Genomic DNA, 14,633 nt, shown 5'->3' with positions numbered 1-14,633 from the left:
CAGTTAATATCCTGCTGTTCAGTGGCCATGTTGCATGACGGGAAATGTAGTTTTCCAGGGTGATTTGCTCAGGAACGATTTCCTTTTAACCGTTTGTTAGCGAACTACACTTCCCAGGATACATGCTTTGTTTACGGTGACTTAAAAAGGAAGTTAACCGGGTGAAAGTTTAATATCAGAGTGTAAAGTACAGCAAATACTAAAAAAGAGAAATCTGGTGGTATCATTGAAGGAAGGTTTATGAGTTTAAAGAGTATAACATAGCCCTCTAGTGGTGGTTTTGTACAAATAAAAGTCAGAAGCAATGATCAAACATTTTGGAAACGAAGGAAGTGAATTAATGTTATAATTCACATTATTATTTTATTTTGATTGTTTCTCCTCACTGAAGAACATACATATAACTATAGGGATTGTATTTGTTTAAATAAAACATGTGTTAAACACCAATGGAGCAAGATATATCACTTTTGATATGACGAGATAAGGTTGTTTTTTTTGTTATTAATGTCTCCCTTGTTTGCATTGTATTTCTTTAACATTGACTACTAATTTTTACATAAATAATAAATAAAATATTGAATATACAATTGGTACTTTGTGAAGTAGTGAAGAAAACTATTTCTCCAGATTTAACATCAGCATAGCAGAAGACAAAAGACGGTTGGTGGTTTGATTCCCACTATGGCGGAGTGAATTTTGGAGAGACACGTTTTAAACAAATGTACGTGTCTGCTTTGCTTCTTTCGTTCGCAGTTGAGATATTGTAACGGGTTTCGTCCTTAAAAAGCAACACAGATTGATCTTTAGATGTAGAAACCACCTTCAATCAATCAATCAATCAATCAATGTTTATTTATATAGCCCAATATCACAAATGTTACATTTGTCTCAGTGGTCTTCACAGTGTGTACAGAATATCAGTATGACAATACGACACCCTCTGTCCTTAGACCCTCACATCGTACAAGGATAAACTTCCAAAGAAAACCCAGTTTAAAGGGAAAAATGGGAGAAACCTCAGGGAGAGCAACAGAGGAGGGATCCCTCTCCCAGGACGGACAGACGTGCAATAGATGCCGTGTGTAAATTGAAAAGATAATACATTTGCAACATAGGTAGTCCAAATGTTTGGAAATGCATGTGTATATAATAGGAAGATGAATCCATCCAGGACCTATGATCCAGGACCACAGCCACGACTCAAGATCCAGCGCTCGCGATCCAGGACACAGGACCGCAGGATCATCCATGACTCCGGATCCCAGCGTATATAGACACCAAAAAGAAAGACATTTGGGGAAGCTGGGTTAATCGGAACATGAGTGTACACGGGTATAGACAGAGAGAAGGAAGAAGTAAGATGTCCCCCGACAAACTAAGCCTATATCAGCAAAACTAGGGGCTGAATCTAATCAGCCCTAACTATAAGCTTTATCAAAAAGGAAGGTCTTAAGCGCACTCTTAAAAACGGATAGGGTGTCTGCCGCCCGAACACAAACTGGAAGCTGATTCCACAAATGTGGAGCTTGATAAGAAAAGGCTCTGGCTCCCATTGTACTTTTAAAGATTCTAGGAACAACCAACAACCCTGCATTCTTGGAACGCAATGCCCTAGTAGGACAGTAGGGTATAATGAGTTCTTTAAGGTAAGATGGCGCCTGCCCATTAAGGGCTTTGTAGGCGAGAAGAAGAATTTTAAATTCTATCCTGTGTTCTATAGGGAGCCAGTGTAAGGCAGCCAGAACAGGAGTAATGTGGTCCCTTTTCCTAACTCTGGTTAGTACACGAGCCGCAGCATTTTGAACCAGCTGAAGCGACTTGATTGACTTCTTGGTACTCCCTGATAATAAAGAGTTACAATAATCCAGCCTAGAAGTAACAAATGCATGGACTAGTTTCTCTGCATCGTTTTGAGGCAAGATATACCTGATTTTTGCAATGTTACGTAGATGGAAGTAGGCGGTCCTTGAAATTGATTTTATGTGGGCGTTAAAGGATAAATCCTGATCAAATATAACACCAAGATTCCTTACAGTCTCACTGGAGGCCAAATGAATGCCATCCATAGTTAGTATGTCTTTAGATAATTTGTTTCGTAGATTCTTCGGGCCAAGTACAATAACTTCAGTTTTGGTCGTGTTTAACATCAAAAAGTTTAAGGTCATCCACGTTTTTAAGTCCTTAAGGCAGTCTTGAATTTTATTTAGATGATTAATTTCATCAGGCTTGATTGATAAATATAGTTGAGTATCATCCGCATAACAATGAAAGTTTACAGAATGATTCCTTATAATATTGCCTAACGGAAGCATATATAATGTGAACAAAATAGGTCCGAGCACTGAGCCCTGTGGCACTCCATGGCTAACTTTGGTTTGCGTGGAAGATTCATCGTTAACACGTACAAACTGAGAACGTTCAGATAGATAGGACCTAAACCAGCCTAAAGCAGTTCCCTGTATGCCAACTAAGTGCTCTAGTCTTTGCAATAGGATATCATGGTCGATAGTATCAAATGCAGCACTAAGATCGAGCAAAACAAGAATAGAGACAAGTCCCTTGTCTGAGGCTATTAGAATGTCATTTGTGACTTTAACCAGAGCTGTCTCTGTGCTATGATGTGTTCTAAAGCCAGACTGAAAATCTTCAAATAAATCATTGTTTTTTAAGTAATCACACAACTGTTTTGCGACCGCTTTCTCAAGAATTTTTGAGAGGAACGGAAGATTAGAAATAGGTCTATAGTTGGCTAAAACCTCTGGATCGAGGTTGTGCTTTTTAAGAAGCGGTTTTATCACTGCTACTTTGAATGATTGTGGAACATAGCCTGATAATAAAGACATATTCATAATATTTAATAAAGAAGTGCTAATTAATGGAAAAACTTCCTTCAACAGCTTAGTTGGAATTGGGTCTAACATGCACGTTGATGGTTTAGAAGAGAGAATCATTGAATGTAATTGTTCAAGGTTAATGGCTGAAAAGCATTCTAGTTTACTATCTAGTGTAATATTAGAACTTAAGATTCCGGGAGCTGTTGATAACACTATACTGGTCGAAGGCAAGAGGTCATTAATTTTGTTTCTAAGAGTAACAATTTTATCGTTAAAAAAGCACATAAAATCATTACTACTGAGTGCTAAGGGAATAGAAGGCTCAATCGAGCTGTGGCTCTCTGTCAGCCTGGCTACAGTGCTGAAAAGAAATCTTGCATTATTCTTATTCTCATCTATTAATGAAGAGTAGTAGGCTGCTCTCGCTTTACGCAGTGCTTTCTTATATTCATTGAGAGTAATATGCCAAATTAAACGAGATTCTTCAAGTTTAGTGGAACGCCATATCCTTTCAAGTTGTCTAGACTTTTGCTTTATTTTGCGGGTTTCGGCATTATGCCATGGAGCTAATCTATGTTGTTTTATTTTCTTCTTTTTCAAAGGAGCAACAGAGTCTAATTTTATTCGCAGCGCATCTATAGCACTATCAACAACATGATCAATTTGGGGTGGTGTACATTTTGTATAAGTTTCCTCCCCTACATGCAGACATGCTATCGAGTTAAGTATTGGTTGAATCTCTTCCTTAAATGTGGCTATAGCACTAACAGATAGGTTTCTGCTGCAAGAGCTTTTGACTAATGCTTTGTAGTCTAGTAACAGTACTTCAAAAGTTACTAAGAAATGGTCGGATAAAGCAGGATTATGCGGTTCGACTAATAGTTGCTCAATTTCAATACCATAAGTCAGAACAAGGTCGAGAGTGTGATTATAACAGTGGGTTGGTTTATTTACACTCTGACAGAAACCAACAGAATCTAATATAGAGTTAAATGCAACAGTAAGGCTATTTTTATCATCGTCAACATGAATATTAAAGTCACCTACGATAATTACTTTGTCTGTTTTAAGAACCAAAGTTGATAAAAACTCAGAGAATTCTGATAAGAATTCTGAATAAGGACCTGGTGCACGATACACTGTAACAAATAAGATTGGCTGCAAAGTTTTCCAGGTTGGATGCGTAAGACTAAAATCGAGGCTTTCAAAAGAGGTATAATTACATTTTGGTTTAGTATTGATAAGTAAACTTGAGTCAAAGATTGCTGCAACTCCACCTCCTCGGCCCGTGCCTCGAGCAATATGAGTGTTGATATGGCTGGGTGGAGTGGCCTCATTTATGCTGACATATTCTTCATGTCTCAACCAAGTTTCAGTGAGACAGCATATATCAATATTATAATCTGATATTAAATCATTTACCAATATTGCTTTAGATGCTAGAGATCTTATGTTTAAGAGACCACATTTAATCTTCCTGTTTCTTGTTAAGAAGTTGATGACACCTCCACAGGTGGCCTTAGCTTAAGGGTTAAATGGATGTCTAAACCTGAAGGTCTGTGTTTGGATTCCATCTCAATCTAATGGAACTAACGAGGCTGTGGTAATTGTGTGGTGGGGACAAAATTGGCCATTTCAAAAAGTGGTGGGGACGTGTCCCAAGCGTCCCCAGCTCAAATGATGACTGTGATTGGTACAATGTGTACATTTTAAAATCCAAGGTTTGAAAATAGATAATAAATAAATACAACATATATAAGTTATTCCTGAAACCAAAAGACCGACATGAAAAGCAAACAAGCAGCTACTATTTAACCCTATTTTTGTTAATAAGAAAAATGCTGAACATAATCTAGTTTTTTTTACCTAATGGCAGCCAAATAGAAAATGGAGCTAGTTATCTTAAACAAACAGAGAACCACCCTGTAAACCAAGATTATAATCAGCTCAGTGGAAAAAAACAAACACACCCCAAATAAAGATTTACAACCAAACATACGGTGAGCAAGAAACACAAAATATTCTTTATTAAATATACAAAATGTGTGAAACAGAATTGCATCACGAATTGTAAACTTTCCAATCTCAAATACTACCTTAAGAACATTCCACCGGCTACACACTCAAAGGACAAAAATACAATCAGTTTAAACTTAAATTAAAATGGAAGACATGGGAAGAGGACGTTTATTCTTGCGCTTCATAAGTGCCGAGTCACATTTTGAATATGTCTCCACAGTCATCTGCGCACTTCATATTGCGATCACACAGCAGCACTGAGATGACCAGACGGTTTTTGGATGTTTTTTTGTATGCTTCAAGCTCAGTGGCAAAAATCAAGGATGTGGTGTCAAATTGGCCTCGTGCTTAAATCACAGAGCGATTAGAAAGTGCAGTACGGTGTAAAGTAGATCTAACTATACCGATATCAACAGACAGGTACAGTGATGTTCTGACGATTAAGTAGTGCAAGAACATCCATAAACGCTGTTAAACGTGGCATCAGAATACTTTATGGTGTCTCAATCTGCTCTATAGATTTTGTTTCAAGGCTTTTTTTTGGTATTACACAGAAAATCTGCTCATTTTCTATTCGTATGCATACAATTTAATATTGTGCAGTGATCTAAAGAATATTGTAACACAGCATTAACAGAAGTAAAAGAAAAAAAGCGAACAGTCAGAGAACAGATGGCTTATCTTCTTCAAAACCTGCCTCGAATGAAGTGCTAGATTTTCAAAACAGAACAAAAATAAGGCAGCATTTGGCATTTCAATACGGCATATATGCTGTAAAATGCACTGTATATCCCTTTGCAACACCTGAAAGCAGAAGCGATTTGCGTGCTTGTGCAGAAGCGGATGTGACAGCGAGGGACGGGAGTCAAGAGCCAGCATGTCGCAGACATTTCCTCAACAGCGGCGTCGTGTTGATAACACACGTGGGAAGGCAGGAGCATGAGATCAGAGGAGCTTTTGAGGGCTGATCTTGATACTGTCTTCACCTGATAACACCGTGACCCATACAAGAATCTGTTTAGCTTATGTGGCTGAGCATTGTGGGTAATTTCAAGACATGCCCATAGAACAGAAAGAAGGAAAAGGAGCAAGCAAAAGATAAACAGCACTTATCCTGCGTAGGAAATAAAACCATTCACTTGCTGGCTAAGAACACTTTTGAACATTCAGAAGCTACAGTCAGTTCCCAGTGATGTGCGCGTTGGGTCTGTAGTTTCAAAAACTAGTCAGAGCACTCGGTATTCATTGGGGAACATTTGTAGAGTGTCAATCCAAAACAACATATTTTTTAAAAGGGAAGCAAATCACAGCCAGAGTCCCATTAGGTGGTTTTGCATGATTTTACCTTATTAACCAACTATTGGGCATACTTTAAAATATATATACTACCTTCCAACGTCTGTTTGAAGATTGTCAATGTTTTTCTTCTTCTTTTTTAGCAGCCATTAGTTTAAGTTCATTTCAAAATATGCTTTTAATTTAGCGGTAAAAAAATAGATTATTTTTACCTATTTTAAATCTCTTCACTAAGTGTGGAACTTGAGCAAGGATGTGATTAGCTTAGCTTAGCATTAAACTGGAAACAGGGGAAACAGTTCTGTTCAAACCAGTTTTCAAAATACTGATTATTGTTGCTTTTTTGGCTTTGTTTGAGGGTTCAATCCGAATCTTAAATCTTGGAGTCTATCACTATTTTAACTATGTCCCTCCTTTTAACGACATTACAAAGACGTCAAAATGTTCAGTTTAATTTCCCTGCAGGTTGAGTTTCATGCAACACTGAAATGAAGGGAACCCAGTGGCTGCCTTGAAGGTATAACATCTATCTAAACCTGATGGTGTGCTTCAGACATATCCAGCTTTGATTTCAAGAATATGCAGTTTATCGTTAATGGTCTGAAACATGGTAAACCATCAGAGTGGCTCTCCTGTCCTAAAGCACAGCAACACAGCTGTGTGAGGTTTGTAGATATACACTGTTTTGGACTGACACGCTACCATTTCTTTCAAACATTTTGTGGTAAGGTGATAGGAGTGAGGTGAGGTGAAAAAAGAAGGAATCATTGTTTTTACAATCAGGATTCCAATGTGGACGCATCCGGGCTCTCCTCTGTGACCTTGCTTTGTGAACCTGAAAACAACCTGAGGACCCGCTACATTCAGAACCGCCCGAACTGAAAGCCTTCTACGAGTTTCAGCACAGAAAAGCATGCCGGGTGGGAAACATGGCCGCCCTCCAGACGTCTCTCAGTGCCTACATATTTGTATCAAAAAGGACAGCATAGCAGTGAAAAGACTAAAGAGCTGTTGTGGAGTGAACTGCAAACGTTTGGTCACTTTAGCTTGGAGCGCACTTGCAGGAGTGTGGGCTTCTGCTCCATGATGCGCACCAGCAGCGTGTCTATGTAGTCTTCCAGATCTTTGACCTGCGGCTTCAACTTCTTCAGCTCCACCTCGCGCTTCGCCAGCAGGCGTTTCTGGCGTTTAAACTCGTCCTCCTGGTGCTCCAGCTCGGCCTCCCGCTGCACCAGCAGGGCGACCAGCTCGCTGTGGTTCAGGTGGAAGTACGAGCCCGCCCCCTCCGACACAGGCTGCGGACAGACAGACAGGAAGGGGACTTAAAGGCTAACAGAGATAAAACATGTTACGTCTTTTAATTTGACTTTCAGTTGATTATATTGCCTTTTTTTCAGCCTTAATGGCAATTAATTTAATGTCACTTACAGTTGATCTCTGTGCACCAGAGGATTAATCCAAATAATTAAGCTTTCTTACACTATATGCAAAAACTTTAGCACAATAATAAGCAAACTGGAGACAACCAGGGAGTGGAAAGAAAAGGTGTTAAATAGGCATAGTTTTATACACTCTTAACCATTACTCTTAGCATAGGTGTTAGACATGTTTATAGTTGGTTTTTAAAATCTTTATTCAGGGGATAGAAACAGGACAGTTACACAGTGGTGTAATCTATAATTGTAAAAACATTTATTAAAGCATTTAGGTTATCAAAGTAAAAAGGAAGAATGTAATTGTACCCAAGATGTAGTTATTGTATTTATTATTTTCCACTTATTTCCAAAACCCTATCAGGATGCCTTGCCTGAAAATCAACGTTTACCAAGAAAGAAAACTAATAAAAAGGGATAAAATTGCAATGACACTGTTAGTTAAGCTTTTAAGTGCTTTTGAAACCCGGCCCAGAAAGACAGCGATCAGCTTCCCAAAACTCCCATTTTCCTTGAGAGGTGTTATTTAATTAATAAATACGTTTTGCTCATTGAACATGTTTGCCTCTGAAAGGCAGTATTGCAGTATTTTTCAATATTTTTAATGAACACAAACGGTACCTTCTTCTTGCTGGTCTCCTGCTCGCTCAGCTGGCTGCTCCTCCCCGGGCTGATGGAGGACTTGAGCTTCTCGAGGCCGGTGGCCAGCACGGAGCGGCCCTCCGTCCGCTTCTCTGACGTGGTGGTGGTGAGGGGCTTCACTGGGTGGGGGCTGCAGCAGCACACACACACATATATATATGGTCAGGTATCACACTAGGTACAACAACATCACCGTGGCTTTTTATTTTAGTTTTAAAGACATCCATCAGGCTGTCTTCCTGGAGGTCCAAAGTTGTTGATATTCATGACAAAACAAAAAAGCCAATTGTCTTAAAGAAGATGCGTCTGAAATTAAATTAAATTTTTTTGTTTAAAATAAACTAAATAAAAGTTAAATCGGCTTGTGACTGTGGGTAAAACACAAGGCTTGTTTTAATTTAATGTATACTATAATTCTTTGTAAATGCATTTCTGCTACACAAGTTTATATTGGGAAAAATAAATATCTATTATGTTAACATTTCCTAAATTCTCTTAAATGTTTTATCGTGACTTATTTCCCTTCATCAGGCCTTATTATGCTAATATAAAAACATGTGAGAAGAAACACATCACATTTATTTCTATTTCTAGTTAAAGTGACTTACTGTATGTCAACAAGGAGGCCCTAACTTGTGATGAGTTGTCACAAGCGAAAGGTTGCAACTTAGCTTTTATTGTGAAAATCACACAAACACAACCCTAGTTTCTAAAAGAACATCCCTCTTTTGTCAATTTAGTTTGTTGTTGTTGTTGTTTTTCATAAAACCAAACCATCCCACATTGGCTAAAATGAGGCAGCTCTGTGGCTCTTAAATCAAAGCTGGCCAGTTAACGGAAACACCTCTACAATAATAACACAGGAAAGACATGTTTCCTGTGTCAGTGACCTACATTTACCAGAAAGTCTACCACCAACAGACTAATCATTTACACACTGCAGTGACTTCCATTAATACAACCATAATTGTTTTCATATATATCTTTTTGAACGCATGTAATAAAGTTTTAGCTGTTATCGGATCACAACATATTGTCCTCTGGACCTCCTGGCAGACATGGATGCTACACAACACATCAACCTTTTAAAATCCCCAGAAACTGTTAATTTTAGCAATCAAGAATAAAAGGAGGTTAGGCATGTCCTCATTAAAAGGAAATACTGGTGAAAATTGAAAGATTTAATTGCATGCGTTGGTGCAATCAAACATGTAGAATTGTGCAAAATGTGTTATTACCCCGAGGAGGAAAGGAAATGCTATCAGTGACACAACAACACCTCTTTTGCTCTCGTGTAAAACCTGGTTTTCTGGTTGAGATGTGTGTGTGTTGGGAAGGAGGGGGTGTGTGGTTAGAAACAGGGTAAAATAATAACTGCTAATTGGCCCGAGGCTCTGTTTCCCCTCCTGTTACCGCAGAGCCAGGACACACAACAACAACAAGACACCTGCAGAGGAGGTATGTGTATATATATATATATATCTCACACATACAGGCTGCATGTGTGTGTGTGTGTGTGTGTGTGTGTGTGTGTGTGTGTGTATGTGTGTATGTGTGTGTGTGTGTGTGTGTGTGTGTGTGTGTGCGTGTGCGTGTGTGAGTCTTAAAGTGACAAAAAAGAGAAAGTCACACCACAAAAAGAGATTTCCCTTGAGAGACGTCGGTACAGAAGAGAAAGCGGGCGGAAGCGGCAGACGGAGACTGAAAACACCACAGGATAGAAGAGTTTCTGGAAGTGGGAAAAAGTGCTTCCTGTCCACCTTTTCCCCAAGCATGTGCAACCTCACCTGTTCTGCTGATTGGCTGCCTGCTGCTGCCGGTGCATCTCCTCAAGCATTGCCGTGCTGGGTGGTGATCTCGCCGTAGCGTTGTAAAGAAAAGGGAGGGAAAAGGAGCTACTACTTGAAGGAGTTAGAGAGGGAGCAAAGGAGGTCAGAGAGGGGAGGTCAGGGCTCAGAGGAGGAGCCGAGGAGGACGCCTGTATTGCACCGGGATCGCTCCCATAGAAGGGCTGCAGGAGGTCTTCAAAGGCAGGTGTCAGTGTGCCTTCAGAGTGTGAGCGGGGTAGTGTAGTACTTTGTGCCTGAGAGGATTTCGAGAACATGTCACCCAAGACGACATGTTGATATTGCACAGCTTCGTCATCGAGATTCCATGGATTATAGCTCTTGTAAAGGTCTGTTGATGCTGCAGAAAGTAAACCGAAGTTATCCGCTATCGTGAAGCTTGGTTTAAGAGTTGGTGTAGTGTCCTTGGCTCCAAAGAAAGAGCCTCCAATATTGTCGAATTCCTCGTGAAATGGATGGCTTCTGGAGTCTTTTTGGTCCAAAGCAGCTTCAGGGGTTGTCTGAATCTCAATCAGATCGCCACACAGCGTTGAGTTTGCAGAGTGCAGCGTCTCGTTTTTCTCTGAGCCGCTGGAGGAGGGTTGAGACACACAGGTTTGGTAATCCTGCGAGTTGGTGCTGACATAAAGGCTTTGGAGGAAGCTGCTGGTGCTTTGATCAGACGCAGGAGTGTGCAACATGGTGTCGTCAAAGTCTTGGCTGGGACTGGTGTTGAGGAAGTCGTCAAAAAGCCCAAATGGTACACCTGAACGCTGGCTTGCATCCTGCCCTCCTAAACCAGTGCTCTCAATGGGGGAGTCAGATGAACCGTGCCTCACATTGGGGGAGGAGGTTATGATGCGTAGTGATTGCTGTGTGGAGTACAGTTTATCATCTGGAGTCGTCACATCCGTAGTGTTTATTTCAGATATTGAGGAATCATTTAACAATTTAGAAAAATCCTCTACAGATGTGTTCATTTCACCAATGTCTTTTCCTTTTTCATTGTCAGGCTGTAAAGAGATGTCGGATTTTGTGTGTAGTTCTGTTAACAAGTTTGAAAAGCTTGAAGCATCCTCACTCCCCGTATCTCCTGCAGGCTGCTGATGTGATATCACTGGGGACAGCGGTGCCAATGAGCCCTCGATACCGTCTAAATCAGCCTTTTCATCAGTGTCCCCGTGCTGAATAACATTGTGCTTAGCTAAATCAACTAAAGACAGATCATTGGACCGGTCAGTAGTGTCTTCTTCTGATTTTGGCGGCTTCTTTACAACAGATTCTTCTTTACTAAATCGGAGGACGCTGCTCTCAAAGTTCTGTTCTTCGGCTTCCTCCAAGGAGAATGCAGGGAATTTGCCTGAAAAAGGAGAGACACCTGACACAAAATCCGTTGCAGAGCTGTTGCCTTTATTTCCATTTTCCTTGACAGACTGTACAAATATGTTGGGTTTTGCGTGTAGTTCTGGTAACAAGTCTGCTGCATCCTCACTTCCTGCCTCTCCTGCAGGCTGCCGATGTGTAAGCACTGGTGACATTGGTCCCAATGAGCCCTGTATACCGTGTACATCTGCCTTTTCACCACCATCTCTGTGCTGAGTAACATAGTGCTGGGCTAATGACTGATCATTGGATCTGTTAGTAATGTGAACTTCTGATTCTGACGGCTTCCCTTCAACAGATTCTTCTTCTTCACAAAAACCGACGATGCTTCTTTCAAAGTTCAGTTTCTCGGCTTCCTCCTTCTTGTTGATGCCTTCCTTTCCATTTTCATTTTCAGGCTGCAAGTATATTTTGGATATTGGCTGCAGTTCTGGTGAAAAGTACGAAAGGTTTGGTGACTGTGTATCTGCACCCTTACTTCCTGTCTCTCCCACAGGCTGCTGATGTGTTACCTTTAGGGACGTTGGTACCAATGAGCCGTCTAAATCTGCATTTTCACCACCATCGCTGTGCTGAATAACATTGTGCTGGGCTTCATCCTCTAAAGAAAGACAGATGGACTGGTCAGTAATGTCAACTTCTGATTCTGAGTGATTCGTTGCAACAGATTCGTCTTCTTTAAAAGAGCCGAAGGTACTGCTTTCAAAGTTCCGTTTCTCGGCTTCCTCCTTGTCGATGCCTTTCTTTCCCTTTTCATTGTCGGGCTGTAACGAAATGTAGGATTTTGGCTGTAGTTCTGGTGAAAAGTATGAAAAGATTGGTGACTCACTTCTTATCTCTGTTGCTGACTGCTGATTTGTAAGCACTGTTGACATTGGTGCTGCTAATATGCCTTCTAAATCTGTCTTTTCATCACCATCCCCATGCTTCATAACATGTTGAGACACATTGCCTAAATCCAGATCAATGGACCTGTCAGTAAAGTCATCTTCTGATTCAGAGGGCTTCCTTACAACAGATGAATCGGAGGATTTCTCAAAGCCGAGGATGCTGCTTTCAAAGTTCTGTGTCTCTGCTAATTTGTCTGAATAAGAAGATACACACGAGAGGAAATCCTCTTCTGCAGAACTGCCCAGGCCTGAAGAAGTCGGATCTGGGGAGCTGCTGCTGAGCTTCGCAGGCGAGGCATGCCCGGGGCTGGGATGCACGTTAGTGTCAGTAACATCATTTGTATTAGTAGCAGCGTTAGTATGATGAGGGTCAGTGAAAGCATCTGGTGTTGGCGAGTTAGTGGAAGTATTCAAAGTGTCATTGTCATTCTCAAAGCTGGTGTGCTCTGGGATTGTCTCGAGGTAATGTGCAAATGTGTCAAGATGATATGCGTTGGATTTCTGTGCATCAAATACAAATTCTGTGCAAGGTTGAGTATGTAGTGCATCATTCACGTTAGTGTTTTGATCCGTTATGGGTTGTAATGCTGCTTTTTCATTGCAGTGTTCCAGTGAATGCTCACTGGGTGTGTTTTGCTGTGTTTTGCAGTCTGCGGTCATATCCTCGGGAGACTGCAGCCTGCCAGCAGCAAACGCTTCAAAGGATTCGTCCCATTCAGGTTCCAGCGCCCCGGCAGACATAAAATGGCCGGACGACTTCACGTTTAAAGGTTTATCTTCGTATGTGGGAGGTGGAGGAAGAGGTCGTTTCTTAGCGTCGCTCTTTGTACCAATGCCGGAGTCCTCTGCGGTTGGGTTTTCGTCGTTGAGGGTGGGGTAAGGGTTACTCGCCTGCGGAAAGAGCTGAGCTATGGGAGGCCGGGCGCTGGAGAGATAAGGCAGAGTAGGCAGCGAAGGTTTTAGGGGCTCAGCGTTAAGCATGGTGTCATAGAAAAGGTTTTGCTGGATGAAAGATAAGAAAGGGTTGCAGGGGGACATGGGAGGTGAGGTGCTCTGTGAGAAGGGGTTAGTGTGATGCAGGGAAACCAGAGGATCGACAGGGGGACCCGGGGGGTGACTGAGTGGGAGTGGAAGGGGGTGGGGGTCAGTGCTGGGCTCTAGTTTAGGGGACACCACCAGGCTGTGAAAGGAAGGGGACACAGTCCTCGTGATTAGTGTGGATCCCTCAGGTCGACTACAGGTTTTTTTGGTTCAAATCACATCTTAATCATACATTGATACAGAATGGCTAATATGTTAAACCCACATTATTAAAGACGTATTGTTCTTGCTATTCCCTTAAACACTGTTTGCTTAGCAGTGTTGCTGCTTTATTGTCTGGAAAATACGTTTTAACCCGAGTTCTTTTTGTCAACTTGGAGACAGTGCAATAATCTATTAACACAATAAATACATTTTACAGCAGGACTAAATGCTGTTATTCACATTTGAAAGCTATTTCATTTTTTTAATGAGGCCACAAATGGCTGTCGTCATATTTTTAGGAAGTCATCACCCTAAAAAAAAAAATAGATTTAATATAGGGGTTATTTAAATGTTATATATTTAAATGTTATATATAGACCGCCCCCTTAATAAAGCTAAATGCTTTTTAAACAAATAATTGATTCAGCTGGGTGTAATGATAACTGTGAGGGCTGTCAAAATGTAAAGATACAGAGCTGGCAGGAAGCTATTGGGTGTACTACACTCTAGAATCGCTGACTTTGCCTCAATCAGCAGGTCCAATATTTTGTTTACGCTCAGTGCAAGGAAACATTACCATACTGTGGTGGTTTCCTTTTTGGTCCTTGTCAGGGACATCATTAAAAAAACAAGTTAAATAGCTTATAATTGGATATATGACTTTTGAGTAATTGACCAAGAATTTTTTTTTTTTACTAATCATAAAAGTAATTTTCCATGCGAAAAATGCAGTTAAATATTGAGATTTGGAGTGTTTCTCTGTACTACTGTATATCTTATTAAATACATAACCTTGGACTCACCCTCCTGTTGTCTTCGGGTCAAATCTGACCGATTTACTGCTTTCATCAAACTTTTTTGTTTTACATTCGATTGCATTGAGGCTTTATGATATCCTTCACAGTAGACATTTGAACGTATAAAATTGCTGATCACACTTTCATTGAATTTTGGATGATTTAGTCAACTTTGTAACACCCATGGTGTTCCCGGTAAAAAATTACCGCCATAAAGAAAAGGAATTAGTAACCATCCGGATCAGAAAAAACACACACACAAACA

General features: G+C 40.6%; 1 protein-coding gene across 3 annotated transcripts in view; it reads right to left on the bottom strand.

Annotated features, from left to right (window-relative positions):
* Positions 1-4,838: 4,838 nt before the first annotated feature.
* rab11fip5a (RAB11 family interacting protein 5a (class I)) overlaps positions 4,839-14,633 on the bottom strand; it is a 29,827-nt gene continuing 20,032 nt past the window's right edge. For 2 of the 3 annotated variants that reach the window (XM_034111190.1, XM_034111188.1), the window contains exons 4-6: positions 10,015-13,506; positions 8,207-8,357; positions 4,839-7,447 (exon numbers count right to left, since the gene is read on the bottom strand). In XM_034111190.1, the coding sequence (XP_033967081.1) occupies positions 7,190-7,447; positions 8,207-8,357; positions 10,015-13,506 (3,901 nt within the window). In that variant the 3' untranslated portion in view covers positions 4,839-7,189. The remainder of the gene's footprint in view (positions 7,448-8,206; positions 8,358-10,014; positions 13,507-14,633) is intronic. The other variant, XM_034111189.1, reaches the window with a different exon arrangement.

Source organism: Pseudochaenichthys georgianus, chromosome 22 (genome assembly GCF_902827115.2).
Source record: "Pseudochaenichthys georgianus chromosome 22, fPseGeo1.2, whole genome shotgun sequence".
Classification (NCBI taxonomy): Eukaryota; Metazoa; Chordata; class Actinopteri; order Perciformes; family Channichthyidae; genus Pseudochaenichthys; species Pseudochaenichthys georgianus.
The sequence above is the reverse complement of the archived record's forward strand: the minus strand, read 5'-3'. Positions and strand labels throughout refer to the sequence as shown.